The sequence below is a fragment of the Erpetoichthys calabaricus genome, chromosome 10 (assembly GCF_900747795.2).
Source record: "Erpetoichthys calabaricus chromosome 10, fErpCal1.3, whole genome shotgun sequence".
Classification (NCBI taxonomy): domain Eukaryota; kingdom Metazoa; phylum Chordata; class Cladistia; order Polypteriformes; family Polypteridae; genus Erpetoichthys; species Erpetoichthys calabaricus.
The window spans coordinates 104,260,729-104,280,863 of NC_041403.2; the positions used below are offsets into that span (position 1 = coordinate 104,260,729).

Consider the following 20,135-nt stretch of genomic DNA (forward strand, 5'->3'; position numbering starts at 1 on the left):
AGATGTACTACATTACCTTTCTTAGATACATCCTTCTTTCTACAGTAATTTGTGCGGTGGAAGACCGGGCAGTGTTAACGGTTGTAGATATTCTTCAGGATATTGTAAGTTGATGTTTTCATCTTCCTCACGATCACCACCAACTGTTTCAGCATAGTCTATTGATACACTTTTAACCAAATTGCTGTGCAACCTATTGTCATTTTTGGCGTTAATTTGTTTGACTTCATCGTTTCTCGGTGCTAGGATTGCCCATGTACTCATTTTTTCTGTTGATAACCCTTCATGATGAAATTCTTCAATAAGATTAGGGCATAATATGTCTTCTTTAATTGGGAACTTAAAGTGGGGAAAACGTTAAAACTTACAGGAGCTGAGAGAGCAGAAACTGTGTCTGTCAAAAGCATTCACACGAATGAGAGGTGAGATTACTTTGTGCGTGTTTGAAAGTGTTTGAGAGGAGGGCGTGACTTGAAAAAATCTCATGGCCAAGGTCTCAACTCACGGGACTTGAAAACATCTTCCAAAAATTTTTGTCTCAGGTTTTTCTTATATACAGTATTAGAGAGACATATCATGTTATTATTATTTACTTACTATTAAATTATTATTTATTATTATTTACTTACTGTATTGTCACATTTATTAATTATTAATTATTATTAATACATTTATTTTATTGCTCATAATTTAATTCACATTTACTTGTTTGGCTGACACCTTTATCGAAGGTGACTTACAACATTTATGATACCATTTGGTTTTCCAGTTGGAGCACAGGCAGGTCAAGAGGTGTGAGTAATGGGATATGAACCACTACCGCAGGGTTTGAAATCCAAAGCCTTAACCATTACAGTATACCACACCGCCTGCCTTTTTATTTAATTTTGTCCAAAATATTCCTCCATACCCTTTCTGAGCTCCAGTTTATACTCACTATAGTGCATATGCATAAAGAAACATTGCTATATAACCTTGGATTATTTTAACTGCCTTCAGTGTCAACTTTCACTGTAGTTATGATTTGGATTGTCAGGAGTATTTCTTTAAAGCTCCTAGACTGTCACTCTGTCAAGGTTAAACCGTCTGTCGGTCAATTTATCAGCTTGCTTAAGGCCTCGACTCAGCCAAGTCACTTGCTTAATGCATTCTGATAATTTCTCCGAAGGTCACATTGTGACTCATACTATACAACCTACCATTCTGAAGCAATGCCAAGCCAGTGATAATTTTGGAGCTCCATTGAATAAATAATAAGCCAGATTTCTGCGTCTTCACCACTGAAGGGAGGGGGATTCCCCACTTATGATGTATGAATACATCATCTTTTTTTTTTGTTTGTTTTTAATAGGAAAATCTCTGGGAAATGTCCATCTCAAGTGACAAGAAAATTGTAATGCTACTGTTTTATGACATATTCCTCATAAAAGCCAGACTTACAGCCACAGTATGCAAAGCCACTTGTAGTGACTGCCGTTGCTGCTTTGCCTATCTGCGGCTTGACCCCTCCCCCCACAAGGCCGCCAGTTATTACAGCAATGAAATAAAAGCCCAGCCTGCTCAAGGGGAATGGGCTTGTAGTCATGGAAACAAGCTGGCAGACAGAGCTGACACCAAACATTCAAAGATTTGTATATTTCTCAGGTTTTCAAAGACTGCCTCAGTGTAACAGTAAAATACAGAGAAATGGGCAAAGCATAAAGGTGGAGAATTAAAACTGAATGTCTTCAGTTAAATTAGTCATAGCTTAGGACTTCAATATTTGTGCTTATTGAGTTCTGTGTCGTCATCCATACAACTGAGACTTCTAATTCAGTTAACATAGACTGCGCAGACGGGAGTAGCCAGAACAATAACAAATAAAAGACTCATAATTGTATTTTGGGAGGTTCGGCTCTCTGTGACTCTTAAGTCCCATTCAGTAAGTGAATAGATGGATGTATTAAGGTATATGCAAGTTATTGCAGTGTCCTCTGAAAGCCGACTATGTTAAAAAAAGGTTTTTACATTTTAACTATTGGGGAACACACCAACACAATTGATTAACCTGGAAAAGCATTTTCACTGTAATTGTCTAACTTCATATTTTACAGGCAACATAGTCCTTCCAAAGCTTTATTCATTTTACATGAGGAAACTCAAAGTGGCAATTTGATCCTAGCATATAAAGGTAACCTTAGACTCTGTTGTTTAACGTCATAACTAAACGAGAACAGATGGAGCTTGATAATGAGACATGCATGAGTGACGTGCGGGGGGTAGCCTTGGCTACATGATATGAAACGAAACTAACAAAAAGAGGTAATGCAGTAAGATAGAAAATTATTCCACCTGCTAGGCATTACCAGAAAGTAAGACTGCTTTGAAGGGCTTGTATTTCACTTTCTTTTTCGATATTCACTATGCTTCCGCACTGTATCATACTCTGAGGAGGTAGATCTGAACAAAGAGGCTGGCTTGTCGTATGTTATGGTTTCATAGTTTGAGAAGATGCTGTGAAAGATGTCCTGAGTGTAATTTATCTAGTTCAGACTTATGGAATCTAGCCTGGCATCTTCAGGTACAGAGTAGGAGCCAACCCTGCATGTGACACTGCTAGTCCATTTACAGGTACAACAATGCACGCACACACCTGCACTCCTTCATAATGAGAAAGGAAATATGAAGAGAAGACCAGAGAACTAGGTGAAAAACTCACAAAGACACAAGGAGGCAGGTACGTAATCACAACATAATATAATACTGTACGCTCAAATCTACCCAGTACAATTCAGGGTTGCAGGGCTTTGGATAGTCCAGTCCAGAATAAGAGGCAAGTACACTGGAGGACTCACTCATACATGCATCCACATTTATATAAATATGATTAAATAATATGATTAACATTATATGCAAATTGTTTGGGATCTGGGGTATATACTGGAGAAATTGGAAGAAGCTTCATGCAAACACAATGAAAACAATGATGGCACAGGATTCAAATCCGGAAAGCAGCACCATATTAGTCATTTACTTTGCTTTATTAATTGCAATCATTGGATTTGGGCAGAGTCAATTGCCAGAGGTTCATAGCATCATGTCAACTTTGTCTAAAGGTTTTTATGGGCATTTTATGATAGATTTTTCGGGTTTTCAAGACCAGACTTATACGTGAGCATATATACAGTAACACAGCAGGCAGGTTGAAATGAGCTCATTAGATCATAAGGACTAATGATTCACATTTTTCATATATATATATATAAGAGAGATAAAGCAAGAGACAGACAATCTGTTTTCAAAGAGTGTTAAATTCACTACTGGATAAGAATTCTGGGAAGACAAATGTAAAAGTAAATATTAAGGGTGTCATTATGTTAGAATATATATGCTTAAGCTCAGATAAACTAACCAGTGTGTATATGCTTGTAAGAAGATGTAAAATAGGGGATTAGGACCTTGTAAGTCAACATGTTTAAAAAGGAATAACCTTACTTAAAAGGCAAATAGACCATAGGAACTTGTTGTCCAAATTTAATAATAATAATACATTTTATTTATGTAGTGCCTTTCTGATGTAACATATTATATAAAGTAGCCAGAAGATGGTACTTCGACATGCATTGGCTGAAATTTAAAACCATTTGTGCTCAAGGCTTTATTTTCATCCACTACATCTATGTGATTCTTGCAGTGTTCATCTAGCTGTTCTTCATTACTCTTCATTATATTTAATTGTGCCTATTTTTTTCTTTATATTTTTGTATTGTATTGTACGGACTTATTTTTACTTTTGATCACATTATTAAACTTATTCATATTAAATTCCCATTGTTTTTCCTCTCGGGATTTCATCTTGTCTTATTATTTGTATACAGCTTATCTATCTTATTCTTTTATGAATGTCCTCTTTATATTTTTTCATTATTGAATTTGGTTTTCTTTTCAATTTTTTTCAATATTTTTTATTAACCATTGCATTTTTTTCTTCCTTTCTTATTTTACTCCTTTATAATCGTGTGCTATCTTTGATTCTGGGGTTCGTCAGGGGTGTGTTCTTGCTCCTTCTCTGTTCAATGCTTGTATGGAGAGGGCGTTGGGCAGGGTCCTGGTTCCAGCGGCTGTGGGGCATCTGTTAGTGAAGAAATATTCACTGAAATTGACTTTGCCGATAATGCTGTGATCTTGCGTAGTCAATGGAGGTTCTGATCGGGGCTCTCGAGAAACTGAGCAAGGAGTCTGAGTGTCTGGGCTTACGAGTCTCCTGATAAAAGCCAAGATCCAGGCTAATAATGACATCTTGGGCACAGCCATCAGCAGTGTGTCTGTCTGCAGAGAGAGTGTCGACCTTGTTAAATGGTTTACTTACCTCGGCAGTGACATTCATGTCTCTGGTGACTCTTCCTATGAAGTCAGTAGACGGATTGGGAGAGCATGGGTGGGTCATGAGGTCGCTGGCAAGGGGTGTGTGGCGCTCCCGATATCTATGCAAAAGGACGAAGGTCCAAGTCTTTAGAGTTCTGGTGCTTCTTGCTTTGCTACATGGTTGTGAGTCATAGACATTATCCAGTGACCTGAGATGGAGATTGGACTCCTCCAGTACTGCATCTCATCGGAGAATCCTTGCGTATCACTGGTTTAACTTTGTGTTGAATGAGCGGTTGCTCGTGGAGTCCCGAATGAGACATATTACCTGCATTGTGAGGGAGCGTCAGTTAGGGGACTACGGCCATGCGGTGAAATTCCCTGAGGTGATCCAGCTCACAGGATCCTCATTGTTGAGCATCCCAAGTGGATGGACCAGGCCAAGAGGATACTCACGTAACACCTGGCTGCAGCAGATAAATGGTCATTTCCAGGGGGTGGGACTGCTGCGGTGGGTTGGCACCCTGCCCAGGATTGTTTCCTGCCTTGTGCCCTGTGTTGGCTGGGATTGGCTCCAGCAGACCCCCGCGACCCTGTGTTCGGATTCAGCGGGTTGGATAATGGATGGATGGATGGATGGATGGGACTGGACTGCGTGTCTCCTTGGGGGGGTTGGCAACCAAGATCCTGACCTGTATCATTTTATGGTGGGTGTTGCAACCAGTGCATGCTCCCCATCCTGACCTGACATGACCTATCTTTGGTGCGCTCCCACTTATATTTTTGTTACTCTTCATATTATTGTTTGCTTATTTCCACTTTTGTATGTTTTACTATCTTTATACAAAAATATTTTTTGAATCATTAAATACATTTTTCCATTCAATAGCCTTACTACAACTGGTTGTGCTTATAGCCTACTTTTTTCTTTCTTGGTCCAGATATAAAAAGGCATTGCGGGAGAAATAACTTAAAACACCTACAAGCCAAAACTACACCTCCTTAAAACAGAAAATGGGCAACAATATTTGTTTTCTTTTTCCCAATCATGTAGTTAAATGAGACGCATGCATATTTAGAGCCTCATGCAAAATGCTAAAAGTGAAAACTTGCATTAATGTAAAATCTAAAAATAAATCAAAACACCTAGTACCAATTATGTTGTTACTGACAAATGTTCAGATGCAAAAAAAATTAAAATGTGTGCATTTCATTTGTCTTATCAGAACGATTAATCATCAGTGATTTAACAGTCAAAATAGCCATGTTTGTCTACCTGTAACATTGTATGTTTCCAAATTTGCTGTGGCTAATTTGTAATGTTAGCATAACCATAAAGACAGATGTTCTGCTGTGGTGACTAGCATGCCATCAGTCCAGTGCAGCTAATTCATAAATACCAAACATCAGCTGTGAAATTAAGTGCTACGACTTTTTTCTTTCCTCCTTCTACCATCCTCTTTTTATTCATTTGAAAATCTGACTCCAATATCTAATAAGCCTTATTGTACAGTACAATAAATGTCACAGACTCCTTTACAATTAACAAAGGTTTATTGGTAACTGCACTAGGGACTGGGATGAATGCTTCCACTTAATGATTGTTCAACCTGAGATTTGAAGTAGAGGCTCCAAAGACCCTGTGAAAATGAAAGGGAAAAGTGCAAGAAAAACAACCATGAAAAAAATGAATTCTGCACAAAGCCTGTCCAGGACTGGACTCAGAAGGTTAGTGAAACTGTACCTGGGAAGAGTGGGAAGAAAGAAAGACAGCATTTACTTCAAATTCCCGGGGTGACATTTTAACGATGGTGAAGTCAATTATTTTCAATAGGCTTTGGCAGATAGTGCGTGTTCACTTAAGGTCATTAGTAGCAGAGCCATTTGGACGGTTAACATCCTGTTTTCTGCATGTTTGTAATCAGTCATTTATTTTTCACACTATTATTCCAATTCATGATTCCAGTTCCAAAGGAGCAAAGCCATTTTGCCTTGGTCTTCCTATAGCCAGGGTCATATTGTTTATGGAACCTGCAGTGCCCTCCATAATCTTTGGGACAAAGATACATTTTTCCTTGATTAACTCCTCTGCTCCACAGTTTAATCATGTCTGAACTGATTGATTTGTATGATTTATAATTTTAAAGTACACATTGTAGACTTTAAGGGGTCTGGCGTATATATTTGGTCACACTATGTAGAAATGACAACACTTTTTAAACATGGTCCACCATTTCAGGTCACCATAATATTTTCGACATAGCAATGGCAGGTCTGTTTATAGACATTACCAGGTGCTGAGCGTCTTCTCTGGTGATGCTCTGCCAAGCCTCTAACGTAGCCATCTTCAGCTGCTGCTTGTTTCTGGGGCTTGTTCTTTTAAGCATTTGGAAGGCATGCTCAATTGGATTTAAATCGGGTGACTGGCTTGGCCATTCAAGAAGTTTTCCATTTTTTAGTTTTGAAAAACCATTGTGTTGCCATAGTAGTATGTATGGGATAATTATCTTGTCATAGGATGAAGCACTGTCCGATGAGTGTGGAGGCATTTACTGGAACTTGAGCAGATACAATGTTTCTATACACCTCACAATTCATTGTGCATCTACCATGAGCAGTTCCATCATCAATGAAGAGAAGTGTGTCAGTAAGCCATAACACCCCCAGCACCATGTTTAACAGATGATGTTGTATGCTTTGGACCTTGGGCAGTTACTTTTCATCTCCACACCTTTCCTCTTGCCATCACACTGATACAGGTTCATCTTTGACTTGTCTGGCCCACAAGACCTTTCTCCAGAATTCTGAAGGCTCTTTGTAAGTACTGTAATCTGGCCATTCTGTTTTTGTGGCTTTGCATCTTGCAGTGTGGCCTCTGTTTTTTTGTACATGATGTCTTCTGCAGACAGGAGTCTCTGACACATCCAAATTTGCCTCCTTTTCTTTACCACAGTGAGGATTCTTCTTTCATTAGCAGTGGAAGGTCTTCCTTGGCCTGCAGTTCCTTTGTGATTACTGAGCTCACCAGGGCGTTCGCTCTTCTTAATGACATTCAGGTAGTTGATTTTGGTCATCTAAGGTTTTACCAGTATCTCAGATGGTTTTTATTCTTGTTTTACAGCCTTATAATGGCTTATTTGACTTTCATTAGCAACAGCTCTTGTCCTTGTGTTGAAAAAAATGGCAACTGCAGACTTTAAAGAAGTAAGCCGAAGTATCATGTGTCTGCGCTGAAGAAGCACTGAACACACGAGAGTAATCACAAACACCTGTGATGCCAATTGTCCCAAACATTATGGTGCCCTGAAATCGGGGAACAAGTTGAAAAAGTGTTGTCATTTCTATGTGGTGTGACTGAAATGTATGTAAATACCCCTTAAATGAAAGTCTATAGTGTACCACCTTAATCGCGTCTAAATTATTTGATTTGTAATTTTAAATTGTGAAGCAGAGGAGATAAATCAAAACATTATGGAGGGCACTGTGTGTCCTATTCTTAAGACGTGACTTGATGTCTAAACTGCGAGATGGATCAGAGAGGGAGAGAGAGAAAGAGGTAAGGAGCATATGCTGATTACAGTGTGGTTTTCTGCACCCACCCACATTATGAACCACCCGGATTGGGGACCCAGAGTAAGAAGGAAACTAAGCCAAGAAGGTGCTCAAGTCTACCCCCAGACTATTTCTTGTCTATACCAGAGTGCACACCAAAATCCTAGTTAGGAAAGTACTGTTGTTAAACACTTAGAAAATGAGTTAGTAAGGTTAGCACTTGGGCAATGATTGTTTCCTGATGCTAGTTTAATAAACCGTTACCCCTAATGATGCCACCCCAATGTGGACTTTATAGGACATGCCCCCAGGAAACCGTGCAACATGCAGGGGCAAGGGAAACCGAAAAACGACACACTGAACGATCCCAAACAGAGTTTTCAAAAACTCATATTTTAAATCTACATATTTAATAATGCATTGAAACTGCCCTGGATAACGTTGTAAAAACTATGCAATTACATAAAAAATGTACAAGAGTTTGATCATAAAAAATGTTATTGTTGCATCTGACATTATTGCATGTGCATCATAAATGATGGCAATTGTGCCTTAGCTGACATCAAAGATGATGGATTAACAAAGTAAATGAAATCTTCATGAATGCATAGAGTTTAAGAGAATTATATTTTAGTGACAGGACCCTATTGCAGCGTTGTGACTTTTAAATTTAATTTTCTTTTGTTGTTGGCTTCTAAAATGTCTTTCTGTCTCCTTTGGTGTCTGCTTTTTTATCTTGGTTAAAAACCACTGCACAAAAATACAACCTAGAAATCCAGAAAGCATTACTATATTTTCCTGCATCCACCGCTGATAAAAGGTGGGATTAAGAAAAGTCAAAATATTTTGTGCAACTGGCTGATGAAATGGAGACACAAAATCAAACCTGAGTGCCCCCACCCAGGTCTAGGTTTGAATGTGTCTGCCCAAATCTACATTGGGCAATTAATAGTGAAGGCCCTTCTGTTCAAGTTCAAGCTTGGAGTTTGTTGTCGTGTGTATTGCGCTCCACATCCCGCCTAGAATTGATTATTATTTCACACACCCATAACTTCTAGGAAAGGCTCTGCTACTTGTTCAAAAAGTGGGTTCAGGAATGAATCATTACAGAAATGTATGTATGCCCCCAGAAAGTCACGTTGGACGACATCATCAGTGTGACAGTTTATAACTATCCACAAAAATTACTATAGAGTAAATACTGTGTGAGAATTTTCTAAACGATTTTTTGGCAAACAACATAACATGCCATTCTTTTGACTTTGAATTTTTGATTTCTTTTTTTGGCTTGAGAAAAGATTGGTATGATTCCTGGTTTTGTTTGCGACTTTGTTTGTTCTCATTTCGTGGTCCTACTTACTTATTTTCTACACAACAACATTGGCATCCGTACAATTTCCATACTTATTATTGTAGTCAGCTTGGCACTAAAATGCTCCAACTAGTTCATTTTTCACAATTATAGCTTGTCTTTAAGCATGTAAATGCCTATATTACACAATTATGATGCATTTTTTATTTAGCATGGTATCAGAAGGTAGCCATGTGTTACACGTTGGTTAGGTGTGCAAAGAAAGAATTTTACTGTTACTCTAGACAATACGACTACTACCAAAACTGCTATTCCTTTTCTTTTCAACTTACTTTAAAGCATACAGACGTAGACAAATTTGTTAGAGCCCTTACACCTCTTGAAAATCTGCTGCAGGCCTCCTGAAAGGTAATCAGGTGAAAAACAATTGGGTCCATTGTAAACCTGCATGCCTTTGATATGTTGTTGAGTGTGAAAACAGATCAAGTATTGCTTGTTTTACAAAGATATTGTAAAATGGCCTGGACACACTGGGTTAGCAGCCCAAGAAAGGATCCTAAATAACTGTATTCGAGGGATTTTTCAGTCTTGCCATTTCCGTTCAATTAGTATCACATGTCTTCAATAATAATCAGTCGTTCGTCCTATTTAAATGGAGAAAAGTCATCACTCAGCTGTTTGGTATCATCTTGTGTCCCACACTGAACATGGACCAGAGAAAGCAGAGTGCCTCAGGAGATCAGAAAGAAAATTACAAACAAGCAAGTTAAAATCAAAGGCTGTAGGACCAACTCAAAGCAGCTTGATGTTCCTGTGACAACAGTTGCAAATATTTTTTAGAAGAAGGTCCATGGGACTGTGGCCATCCTTTCTTGACATGGCCACATGAGGAAAATTGACTCCAGGATGAGAAGGATAGTGAGAATGGTAGACACAAAGCCAAAGAAATGCTGAACTCAAAGGTTCAAAGACCAAACTGGCTGTAGAGAAAAGAACATCATACCTACTGTGAAATATGGAGGTGGCTCAGTTATGTTTTGAGGCTGCTTGCTGTGTATGGCATGGGATGCCTCGAGTCTGTGCAGGGAACAATGAAATCTCAAGACCATAATGACATTCTGGAGCAAAACGTACTGCACAGTGTCAGAAAGCTCTATTTGAGTCACAGCATGGATCCTCCAACAGGATAATGACCCAAAACACACAACTAAAAACATCCAAGAATGGCTAAGAACAAAACACTGGACTATTTTGAAGTGGCCTTCTAGGGGTCCTGATTTGAATCCTATGAAATACTACAGAAATAACTGAAAAATGGAGTCTGGAGAAGGCTCCCTTCAAATCTGATACAGCTGGAGCAGTGTGTTCAGAAAGAGTGGGCCAAACTATCTGTTGACAGGTTGCACAAGTCTCAATGAGAGCTACAGGAACTGCACATTTGAAGTGATTGCCTCTAAAGGTTGGTTAATGGTCCACCATTACAGCACATCGATTGTCACAACTTCCTCACAGATCTTTTGCCTTGGATTCAAATCTCATGCCCAGTCATTGTCTGTATGGGGTTTGCACATTCAGTTTTTGTGTGTTTTCCACTTCTATTCCCAAAGACGTACAGATTAAATAAACTGGCAACTGTAAATTGGATCTTTGTTAAATAGACCAAGTAACGGACTGACTAAGGCCATCATGACCAGGAAATGGATTAAGTAGGTTTGAGAAAGTATGTGATGCGCATATATATATATATATATATATACATACACATACATACATATGCACATGAGGCATGTGCAATAAAAATCACTGAAAAACATCACTCTGTATTTGTGGACACATGCAGCTTTAATTATCGCATTCAATTACTGAATCTATCCATTTTCTGAGTATCTTCAATCCAAGGTCTCAGGGTTGCCCATCCTGGCATCATCACAAGTGAGGTTGAGACATCAGTCTATCACAACTCACACCAGGCAAGCTTATAGTCGTCATTCTATCTGGATATTGCAGGAAACTAGATTGCCCCGAGAAAAATCCTCCCAGACACTTAATATCATATTCTATATGATTTATAATCTGTTTTTTTTTTTTTTCATTTTACATACTGGAAGCTAAATCTGCTCACTCCCGTGTACTGAAGTATTAGCAATATTCCTAAAACTTTTAATTAGAAAAACTTGGAAATGTTTTTGAAAATAAAAAATAGGTATGCTGTCCATAAATTCCAAAAAAAAAAGATAACATGAGGTAATAACACAGATTACATTGTTTTCTTTTTGGAGACCAGTGTAACATTACCAACTATTTTTGTCCAGACGCAAAAATTAAACACAAAGCACTGGTGCTCAGAAGGGGAGCTGCACCTGAAGAATAGCTTTCTAAATTACAGTAACAGCCTTTGTGTAAGAAACCTTTTGTGCCCCATAACTTGCCAACCAGGAATGCTGGCGTGACGCATGCACAACAAAAATCTGCAAAGGGGCACTGTGTATTAACAAAGGAAATTCATGACATCCTGCTGATGACGAAAGAGGGAGGAAAGGAGGTGTGTCACAGAAGGCAGGGGAATAGGACATGAAGTGAAAGTGGTGTATCAAAGTGTATTAAGCTGGTTTTAGTCACAGTGTGGCATTGCCCTATTCTATAATAGAAACCGAGTGTCTTGCTCATGTTAGAAATTGAAAAGTCAGCCACAGCTGGATGAACATTTATACTGTCACTGTTGCATGAATAGGCATCAAATTTATATATGTGGTAAACATAGCAATTGATTTCCCACAACATTACATATTAACACAAGAAACTGAAATGCAATATATATATATATATATAATTTATTATATAATTTATATAAAAAATAAAAACACATGAAACTTTGAAAATAAAAACAAAAGCAAAATGTAAGGCTTGCTAGTCGCTCTGGGAACCCAAAACATGAGACATTCCTTCATAGCAACTAGCGACATATGTGTTCAGCTTGGCACTTTTAGAAATGTTCATATTTTAAAAGGAGTGTTTCAGTGCTAAGGTTTCCTGCCTGGCACTAAAAACGAGCTCACACCAAACTCTTATTTTTTTTTTTTTTTTCTTTCTCAGGCCCCTCTTGTGCCGTCATCAAAAATAATAATAATTTGAACAAATGGAATGGAACAAAAGTGGCCCAGACTTAATGAAAATGAGCTCAGTACAAAATGGGGCTGCATGTACTCATTCCACATTGAATCACACACTTGTCACACATATGCTTTGAATGCCATCGCATCTTCATCACAACAAAATAAAATTAAAAAAAAAAAAAAAAAAGAGGCCAGCCTCATTTACACATCAAACAATTAGCATACAGTAGGTCTTTTTAAAACTGTAAACCTATATGAAAAAAATAATATTGGTGAAGTTGTCAATAATGGACCCTAGAAGGGCAAACCTGCACTTTAAATGAACCAGTGAAAACCTTTAATAGCAAATAGGAAGCAATTCTTGATAATGTCGAAACAAAACATAACAAATCAAGAAACACTGGCACTCTACAATTTGAGGACGAAACATTTTGTGAGAATTACTTCCAAATAATGATGGGTCATTGGTTCAGACAAACACAGAAATACACCTGAAATTAGCAAACAGCTAAGACACTGAGCATGATTTTCTTACAAACAAACAAAAAAAAATCACTCATAAATCACTGCAGGCGATTATCACACAGGTTATATGCGTATAAAAATCAGTAGACTGCTGGGACAGGATGTACTCAGGCGGGCAGGACACAAAACTGCTCACTGTTACTTTGGTGGCTTTAAATGCAGTTGTTCTCCGTGGAAATTAGCATGTGCTGTTCAGAGTCTAAAATTTGATTTCTTCAGGACTAAAAACAACATAAAGCGTGTTGTACTTTTTTCAGCTTGCAATTCTCTGTACCTCTGCTCACATACAAAACACAAGTATGTCAGTATGCAAACCAACACAGAGATTTGTCTATTTACATACTGACGCGGTATATGACACACACATGTATTTATAACCGCATTAGGCTTGTGTGCACCATGCTCTCTTTCTTCCAAACAAAAAATACACACACACGTACACCTTATGTATGCCACAAAATTAACGCACATAAATATGTACATATGCTTATATAGGTATACTCTAAATTCATAGCTGAAGAGTTATCAGGATGGAAAACATGCGTTTTGCCATACCCTGCTAGAAAAAATATTTTGCATTGTGTGGTTATAACATACATGTGCGTGTGTAATGGTTTTCCTATATTGCATCACGCATACAAGTACGCTGTTGATCGGCACATTTTAAAAAAAGCATCACTTTTTGTGTTTGTGGCATATATGGTCCACCCGTGAAGCATCTTCTGCAAGGAGAAAAATATTAAACATTACAGTGAAAATATAGGCAATTACACTTTTAAATCCTGCCATCAATCCAAGTACTAAAAATGTGTAGGATGAATTGTTTCAAGACAAAAATCTGTACGTTTTCTGTGTATGGAAATAAAAGCCATCTCAGTTGAAACCAATGGGGTATATTAATCTACAACATTAAAACGGGTCTCCCGTTTATGTTAACATAGCAGTCAGCTCTCGGTGTGGAAGACTGTGTGAGCAAGAGACTCACAGCTACACTTTTCCAGCTTCCACCCCAAAAGATCAGTATTACTAGGTCAGGGTACTATGAGTCCTGCGGTGGGTTGGCACCCTGCCCAGGATTGTTTCCTGCCTTGTGCCCTGTGTTGGCTGGGATTGGCTCCAGCAGAACCCCCATGACCCTGTGTTCGGATTCAGCGGGTTGGAAAATGGATGGGATGGGATGGAGGGTACTATGAGGATGAAGACAGAATCAGACATCTGGAGACGAAAATCCCTGACAGCCAATGTGATCCCTTCCTCTCACTGAGAATACGCACGATCAAAAGTGACAGAAATGGGAGACACAGATTGGGCATTTTGAGATACGTACGGATGTGTAACGGTCCATCTCATACTAATTAAAATGAAAAAGAGGTTCATATACAGGCCCCTGCTTTACTGTCTTAAGGTTTGCTCAACAGTGAGGTATTTACTGCGATGAATTATAATTTAAAGTACAGTATGATGAGTTTGAAGGAATGGATACGGGAATCTAAATATTCTGCTCAGGCAAAGAAGGTGTAGAATAACAGAGAAGGGTGAGAGACAGGTCTCTCAATATCTTCTCCACCCAAATAAACCTGACGTGGAAACCACTGTGTGCATGGAGTGTGATGGCCGCTCGGTTACTCATTCTGTCAAAAGAGTGGATGGAACTCTGTAAGGTCACCCACGTAGTTCTCCTCTCGCTTACGCAGGCAGGGCCGAGGGATGCCATGCCATGAATCAATCCTAGTCCAAGTGAGGGAGGAATGAATTATCCAAAATGTTTCCTAAAGAAGTTAGATTACAAAGAATAAAACACAAAATCACCAAGCAGCTTACATCCTTGCACTCTTTCACATACAGGGTAGCACCATTTTCAATCTAACAAAGCTGAGACCTGGAATTCATTACAGATGGAATATTATCAGAGTTGATTGTAACTATGATTTAACATATAGTGAACTGATAAAAAAAAACAGTTCATATTGTGAATTTATCAGTCTTATATGTAAAAAGTAATAACTGTTGTTTTTGGAAACTGGTGGTGTTCAGATGCTTAGAATACCGCATGAACATTTTATTTTAAAGCGGGCATTCTAATAATACCATGTAAGAAATCCAGTTATCTGTTTCTTTGCTTAAAGCTGCCATAAATGAGACAAAAACACATACACAGAGAATAACTGCAGTTAAAAACAGTCCATCAGTCCGACAGAAACGCACATCATATAAATTAGAAACTTGTCTGCGTCATTTTTGAACAATCCATGCCTTAGTGGATGGAGTGTTCATATGGAGCTATGAAGGTGTTTACCATCTGGTGGTAAGTTTTTAAATAAAGCAAATATGACCATTTAAGCTCTTTCTCTTTAAAACATTAAAATATGGCTACACCATGACGACTTATTGCCGTTTTTCTGAGGCACATAGATACCTCTATACATTTTAACATCTTCAGAGAAGTTACTCCAGTGTTAACTTGCATTTTATCACCAAGATTCCAGTTTGTTTTTCCATATTTTACCACAGTCGATGATACTCGTTTTCTACTCACCCCACCCCATATTTTGCACACTCACACCAAAATGTCAAAATCTTTGCAAACAATAAAGCTGAAGTCCTCATTAAAGATGTGCAATCACAAAATGGCAAGCCTTGCCAAGGTATCATCATACATCTATACATGGTGAATTGACTTCTGGGGTCCCCATATATTTTGAGACTCATATGTCGATTTCTCAAGGAGACACGTAGCAGCTTTTTCAGTAGAAGATTTTAAAGGGAGAGTAAAGACGTAATCAGAGGGAACTTCCACAAGGAATCCTGGACCTCTCTTTGACCTTTGGGAGGTAGGAGATAGTTAATGTCTTTATTCACTTAGTGTTTGATAACGATCGATTTAAGACATTTTAGCTTGTTTCCACAATATGCTACTGCTCTTAGAGGGAGAGCATTAACAGTGTTTGTGCTCCATGTTCAAACTCCAAAGTGAAACAGTAGGAGCTCTTATGTCTTTAGCATTGCTGCCGACTTTAATATCCTGTAACGGTATCCAAAGTAAGAAGATGGTCTTCAAAGTCATCCTTTTGAGTGATATTTGCACCGTTGCCAGGAAATGACTGGACACTCAAAATGTGCCAACATTTGGCCCAGCTGCACAAAAACGATGGAATGAACAAAAAGCTGGCAGTTTAGGATGATGTTTGCAACTGCAATGGCTGCTGATATGTATCTCTGCAAAACATGCTGCTTCTTGCCTTTGAGGCAGTTCTAAAGCCCATCTTGTATTCTGATGAGCAAGTTAAGAAAAGAGTGTGCATGCATGTCAGGCTTGGGACAGCTACTCAGTGAAACAAGAACAGAATGTGGACTTCTGATTTATTTCAGGGTGCTGCCTTGGTTCATGCATGATTGTTTGATCTGACCGTCAAGTCGTGGTCCTATGAGGATTGGCTAGGGTGGGGATGTTCAATATACACTGTTGCTCTTTGTGAATCTGCTGGTGTGATTAGAGAAATGCTGCTCTTTGTGGAGACAGCAGATTATGGATTCTGCTGGTACACATGGAAAAAAACAATTCTGTGTAAAGACAGCTACACTTTGATTCTGCTGGTGTGTGTGTGTTGTGTACATGTGTCTGATTTGAAATGATAGCTCCACGTGAGGAGTATAAAAAGAGAAGGACGGTGCCTGGAGTCTGCTGGCTTGTGCGCACTCTCTTGTCTGCTTGGTGAATACTGCCTTTAAATGTGAGGTGTGCATTGAAATTTATTGTGTATATACACGTGCGCATGCATGCTGTTTAACATAGGTGTGCCTGTCAGCATGTGATTAACTAGGTTAGGTCCATGGCATTTCTCCTTCAGTCCTTGTTGTTACAGTATGTCCAGTTCAGTAGTCCGCTGACAGGAGCCAAATCTGGTACCAGATTGACCGTGATATTGGTGTACAGAGCTTTCCGCATCACCTGGGGTGTATACTTCAAGTTGTTGAGGCCATCTACATTCTGTCTCTCCTTGGAATGCCGCAGGAGATTGTACCTAAAACAAAGAAAAAAATGGAAGATATGCATTAAATCAAACATCATTGCACACTTGTTAGTTCACAAACCTTGGTAAACAAATATGCCCTTTTTCTGAAAAATACAAATGGCATCTTCAATAAACACTTGAGAGAGTTAGTAAAATGCTATTCAGTACAAAAGCAATGTGTGGCCCTGAATATGTCACTTAAACTGCCTGGACTACAAGTGTAAATGTTTCTGAATATTGCAGTGTATCCTTGCCTTATGAGAAGCATTGATTATGTGCAAGTATCATCCAAAAGTACTAAATAACAATATTACAAGGGGCCTGACAAGAAAAAATGTAATGTAATAAAAGTTGTTTTTGAATTAAAGCAAAGGTAGACTAGTGCATGCCACCTTGAACATTTCCACCATTCGGAGACGATTATGACCACAAAGTGGTCCATGACTACTCTTAGGCTTATACAGGCAGTATGTCTAGTAGCCTAAGAACTGGATGGAAAAGACAGTAACAAGAAGAGAACCTTTTAATTCCTTATAATACCAAGCAAGGTGCGTTCACATCGAAAGAAACTATAAATAAAAGGTGTGTTCACATCGAAAGAAACTATAAATAAAAGGTGTGTTCACATCGAAAGAAACTATACATAAGAATTAAAGGTAACATGTACAATTAATGCCTTAAAAATTTCTGCAATTAAATTTTTTTAACGCAACCCCTAAATGCATTAACTTCATCCAGTCAACTTGACTGTGCTTCACACCTAATGAAACAGCGGCAAGAGAATCCAGGACTATTAGTAGCACTTGATCGTTTCCAGTGTAGTTTTTTGAAAAAGGTTTTCATTTTCACACACCAGTACAATATGGTACACTGCATTTTATGTTCAAATATTGGACGATCCCGCATTGCCACTCGTCTTGTGTAATGCAGGATCGTCCAATATTTGAATATAAAATGCAGTGTACCATATTAAATCAGTAAGGGAAACAATCTGACCCATATTTTTGAACATATCGTGTCATATATACATAAGGATGATTAAAATCAAACTAGTTATACAAGTTGAGTGAATGACTTACATTTTTGTTTCGTGTTAACGGTGTAGATGGATAAGCACTGCATGTTGAGTGAGATTGCTGAAATCAGTACCATTCTCCTACCATTATGCTGTGTTCACATATTGAGGGCAAACAAAAAGTAACATGGTGCAGTATAGTGGAATGTCCAGAACAAGATGGTACACACAGTGATGTCCCTGTCGAAGAATAAGCTGCCTTGGAGCTTTTACGGTTGCCCATGGAGGGATATCTGGCCTGAAGCAGCACGGTGCAGGTGCTACCCATGTCCGAGCAGCTAAACAGCAGATGACAGAGTGGAGTCGCTCCATTTTTTATACCTCACTTATCCTTCCCCCAAAGCAGACATGGTATGCTGTTGCTTAATAATTGTATGTGATCTACTGTAGCCAACATTATAAACCTACATTAGCTTATATACTAGAACCAATAAAACAAACCAATTATCATTGCAAATTGATCATGCTAATATTCCATCTATTTGGGGTGAAAATTAAGATAATCTGACTTATTTCATAATTCATAAATGATACATTCTTTGACAAGCCTATGGAAAAGTCATTTCTGATAAGGAAGCACTGGAATCACGGGGTAGAAGTGCCCTTTCATCACATTGGCCTAACTCAGCTGTGGAATGGCCAGTAGTGGAGAGGCAGTTTGTTGGACCGAGTTCTCCAGGGACTGCGTCTGGCTTGTCTAACTCCTTTTCATCAATCTGACTGTGGTCCTACAATTAGTTTGATGGACAGATATTGTTGTTTTCATTTCTGTTAATTAGTTTTCTACATTTTTGATGTATTTGAACAAATCTGTACAGTAATCCCTCGCTATATCGTGCTTCGACTTTCGCGGCTTCACTCTATCGTGGATTTTTATATGTAAGCATATTTAAATATATATCGCGAATTTTTTGCTGGGTTCGCGGATTTTTGCAGACAATGGGTCTTTTAATTTCTGGTACAACGCTTCCTCAGTTGGTTTGTCCAGTTGATTTCATACAAGGGGACGCTATTGGCAGATGGCTGAGAAGCTACCCAACCACAGCGCGTATTATGTATTAAATAAAACTCCTCAAATATATGTGAGCACGGGGGCTGTTTGCACCCCTAGAGGACACGGCCGCTCCTCAAAAAACGCTGAAAGATTACCTTCACAGTGCTCCCTTCTTTGCAGGGCTTACATGTGGCTGCTTTGCAAGCGATATGCTTCCCGCTTGGTGCTTCGCATACTTAAAAGATCAAACAGCACGTATTGATTTTTGATTGTTTTGCTTTCCTCTCTCTCTCGCTCGTTCTGACGGAGGGGGGTGTGAGCAGAGGGGCTGTTCGCATACTGCCTAGAGGATACGGACGCACCTCTAAAAAATGCTGAAAAATGCTTGCTCCCTTCCTTGAAGCTACTTTGTCCGGCGGTGCTTCGCATACTTAAAAGCCAAACAACCCTATTGATTTTGACTGTTTGCTTTTTCTCTCTCTCTCTCTCTGACGCGCACTCCTTTGAAGAGGAAGATATGTTTGCATTCTTTTAATTGTGAGATGGAACTGTCATCTCTGTCTTGTCATGGAGCACAGTTAAACTTTTGAAAAAGAGACAAATGTTTGTTTGCAGCGTTGAATAACGTTCCTGTCTCTCTACAACCTCCGTGTGTTTCTGTGCAAATCTGTGACCCAAGCATGACAATATAAAAATAACCATATAAACATATGGTTTCTACTTCGCAGATTTTCACCTTTCGCGGTTCTGGAACGCAAACCCCCGCGATGGAGGAGGGATTACTGTATCTTCATATGAGACAGTTCTGCATGTAGTGAGTGGTGTAAATTATTCTTGCATTTTTGCCTTGTAGTTTGCACTATTGTATTGTACTTGTGAAGTAGCAGTAATAGATTGGCCATCTGGCTCTGTCAAGTGGATTACTTGTGTTCTGCTTTGTGTGTTGTATTCACCCCATTTTTTAAAATCTTTTGCATGTCCAACCTACCTGAAAGGGGGCCTCTCTCTGAATTGCTTTTCCCAAGATTTCTTACATTGTTTTCCCTAGAATGAGTTTTTTTCTTGACTTCTTAGGGAGTCAAGGCTGAGGAGCTGTCACAAAACTGGGCCTGTTAAACCCCATTGAAGCATTCCTTGCACGATGTTCGACTATACAAGAAATATGTCGTTGTTGCTCTTGCATCACACAATCAAGCACAAGCTGAGC

At 38.8% G+C, this 20,135-nt stretch overlaps 1 protein-coding gene across 1 annotated transcript in view; it reads right to left on the minus strand.

The window, feature by feature from the left end:
* Positions 1–14,027: 14,027 nt before the first annotated feature.
* Positions 14,028–20,135, minus strand: part of b4galt5 (UDP-Gal:betaGlcNAc beta 1,4- galactosyltransferase, polypeptide 5) — a 130,669-nt gene continuing 124,561 nt past the window's right edge. Inside the window, exon 9 of the mRNA XM_028811690.2 lies at positions 14,028–16,868. Within this exon, the coding sequence (XP_028667523.2) occupies positions 16,691–16,868 (178 nt within the window). The 3' untranslated portion in view covers positions 14,028–16,690. The remainder of the gene's footprint in view (positions 16,869–20,135) is intronic.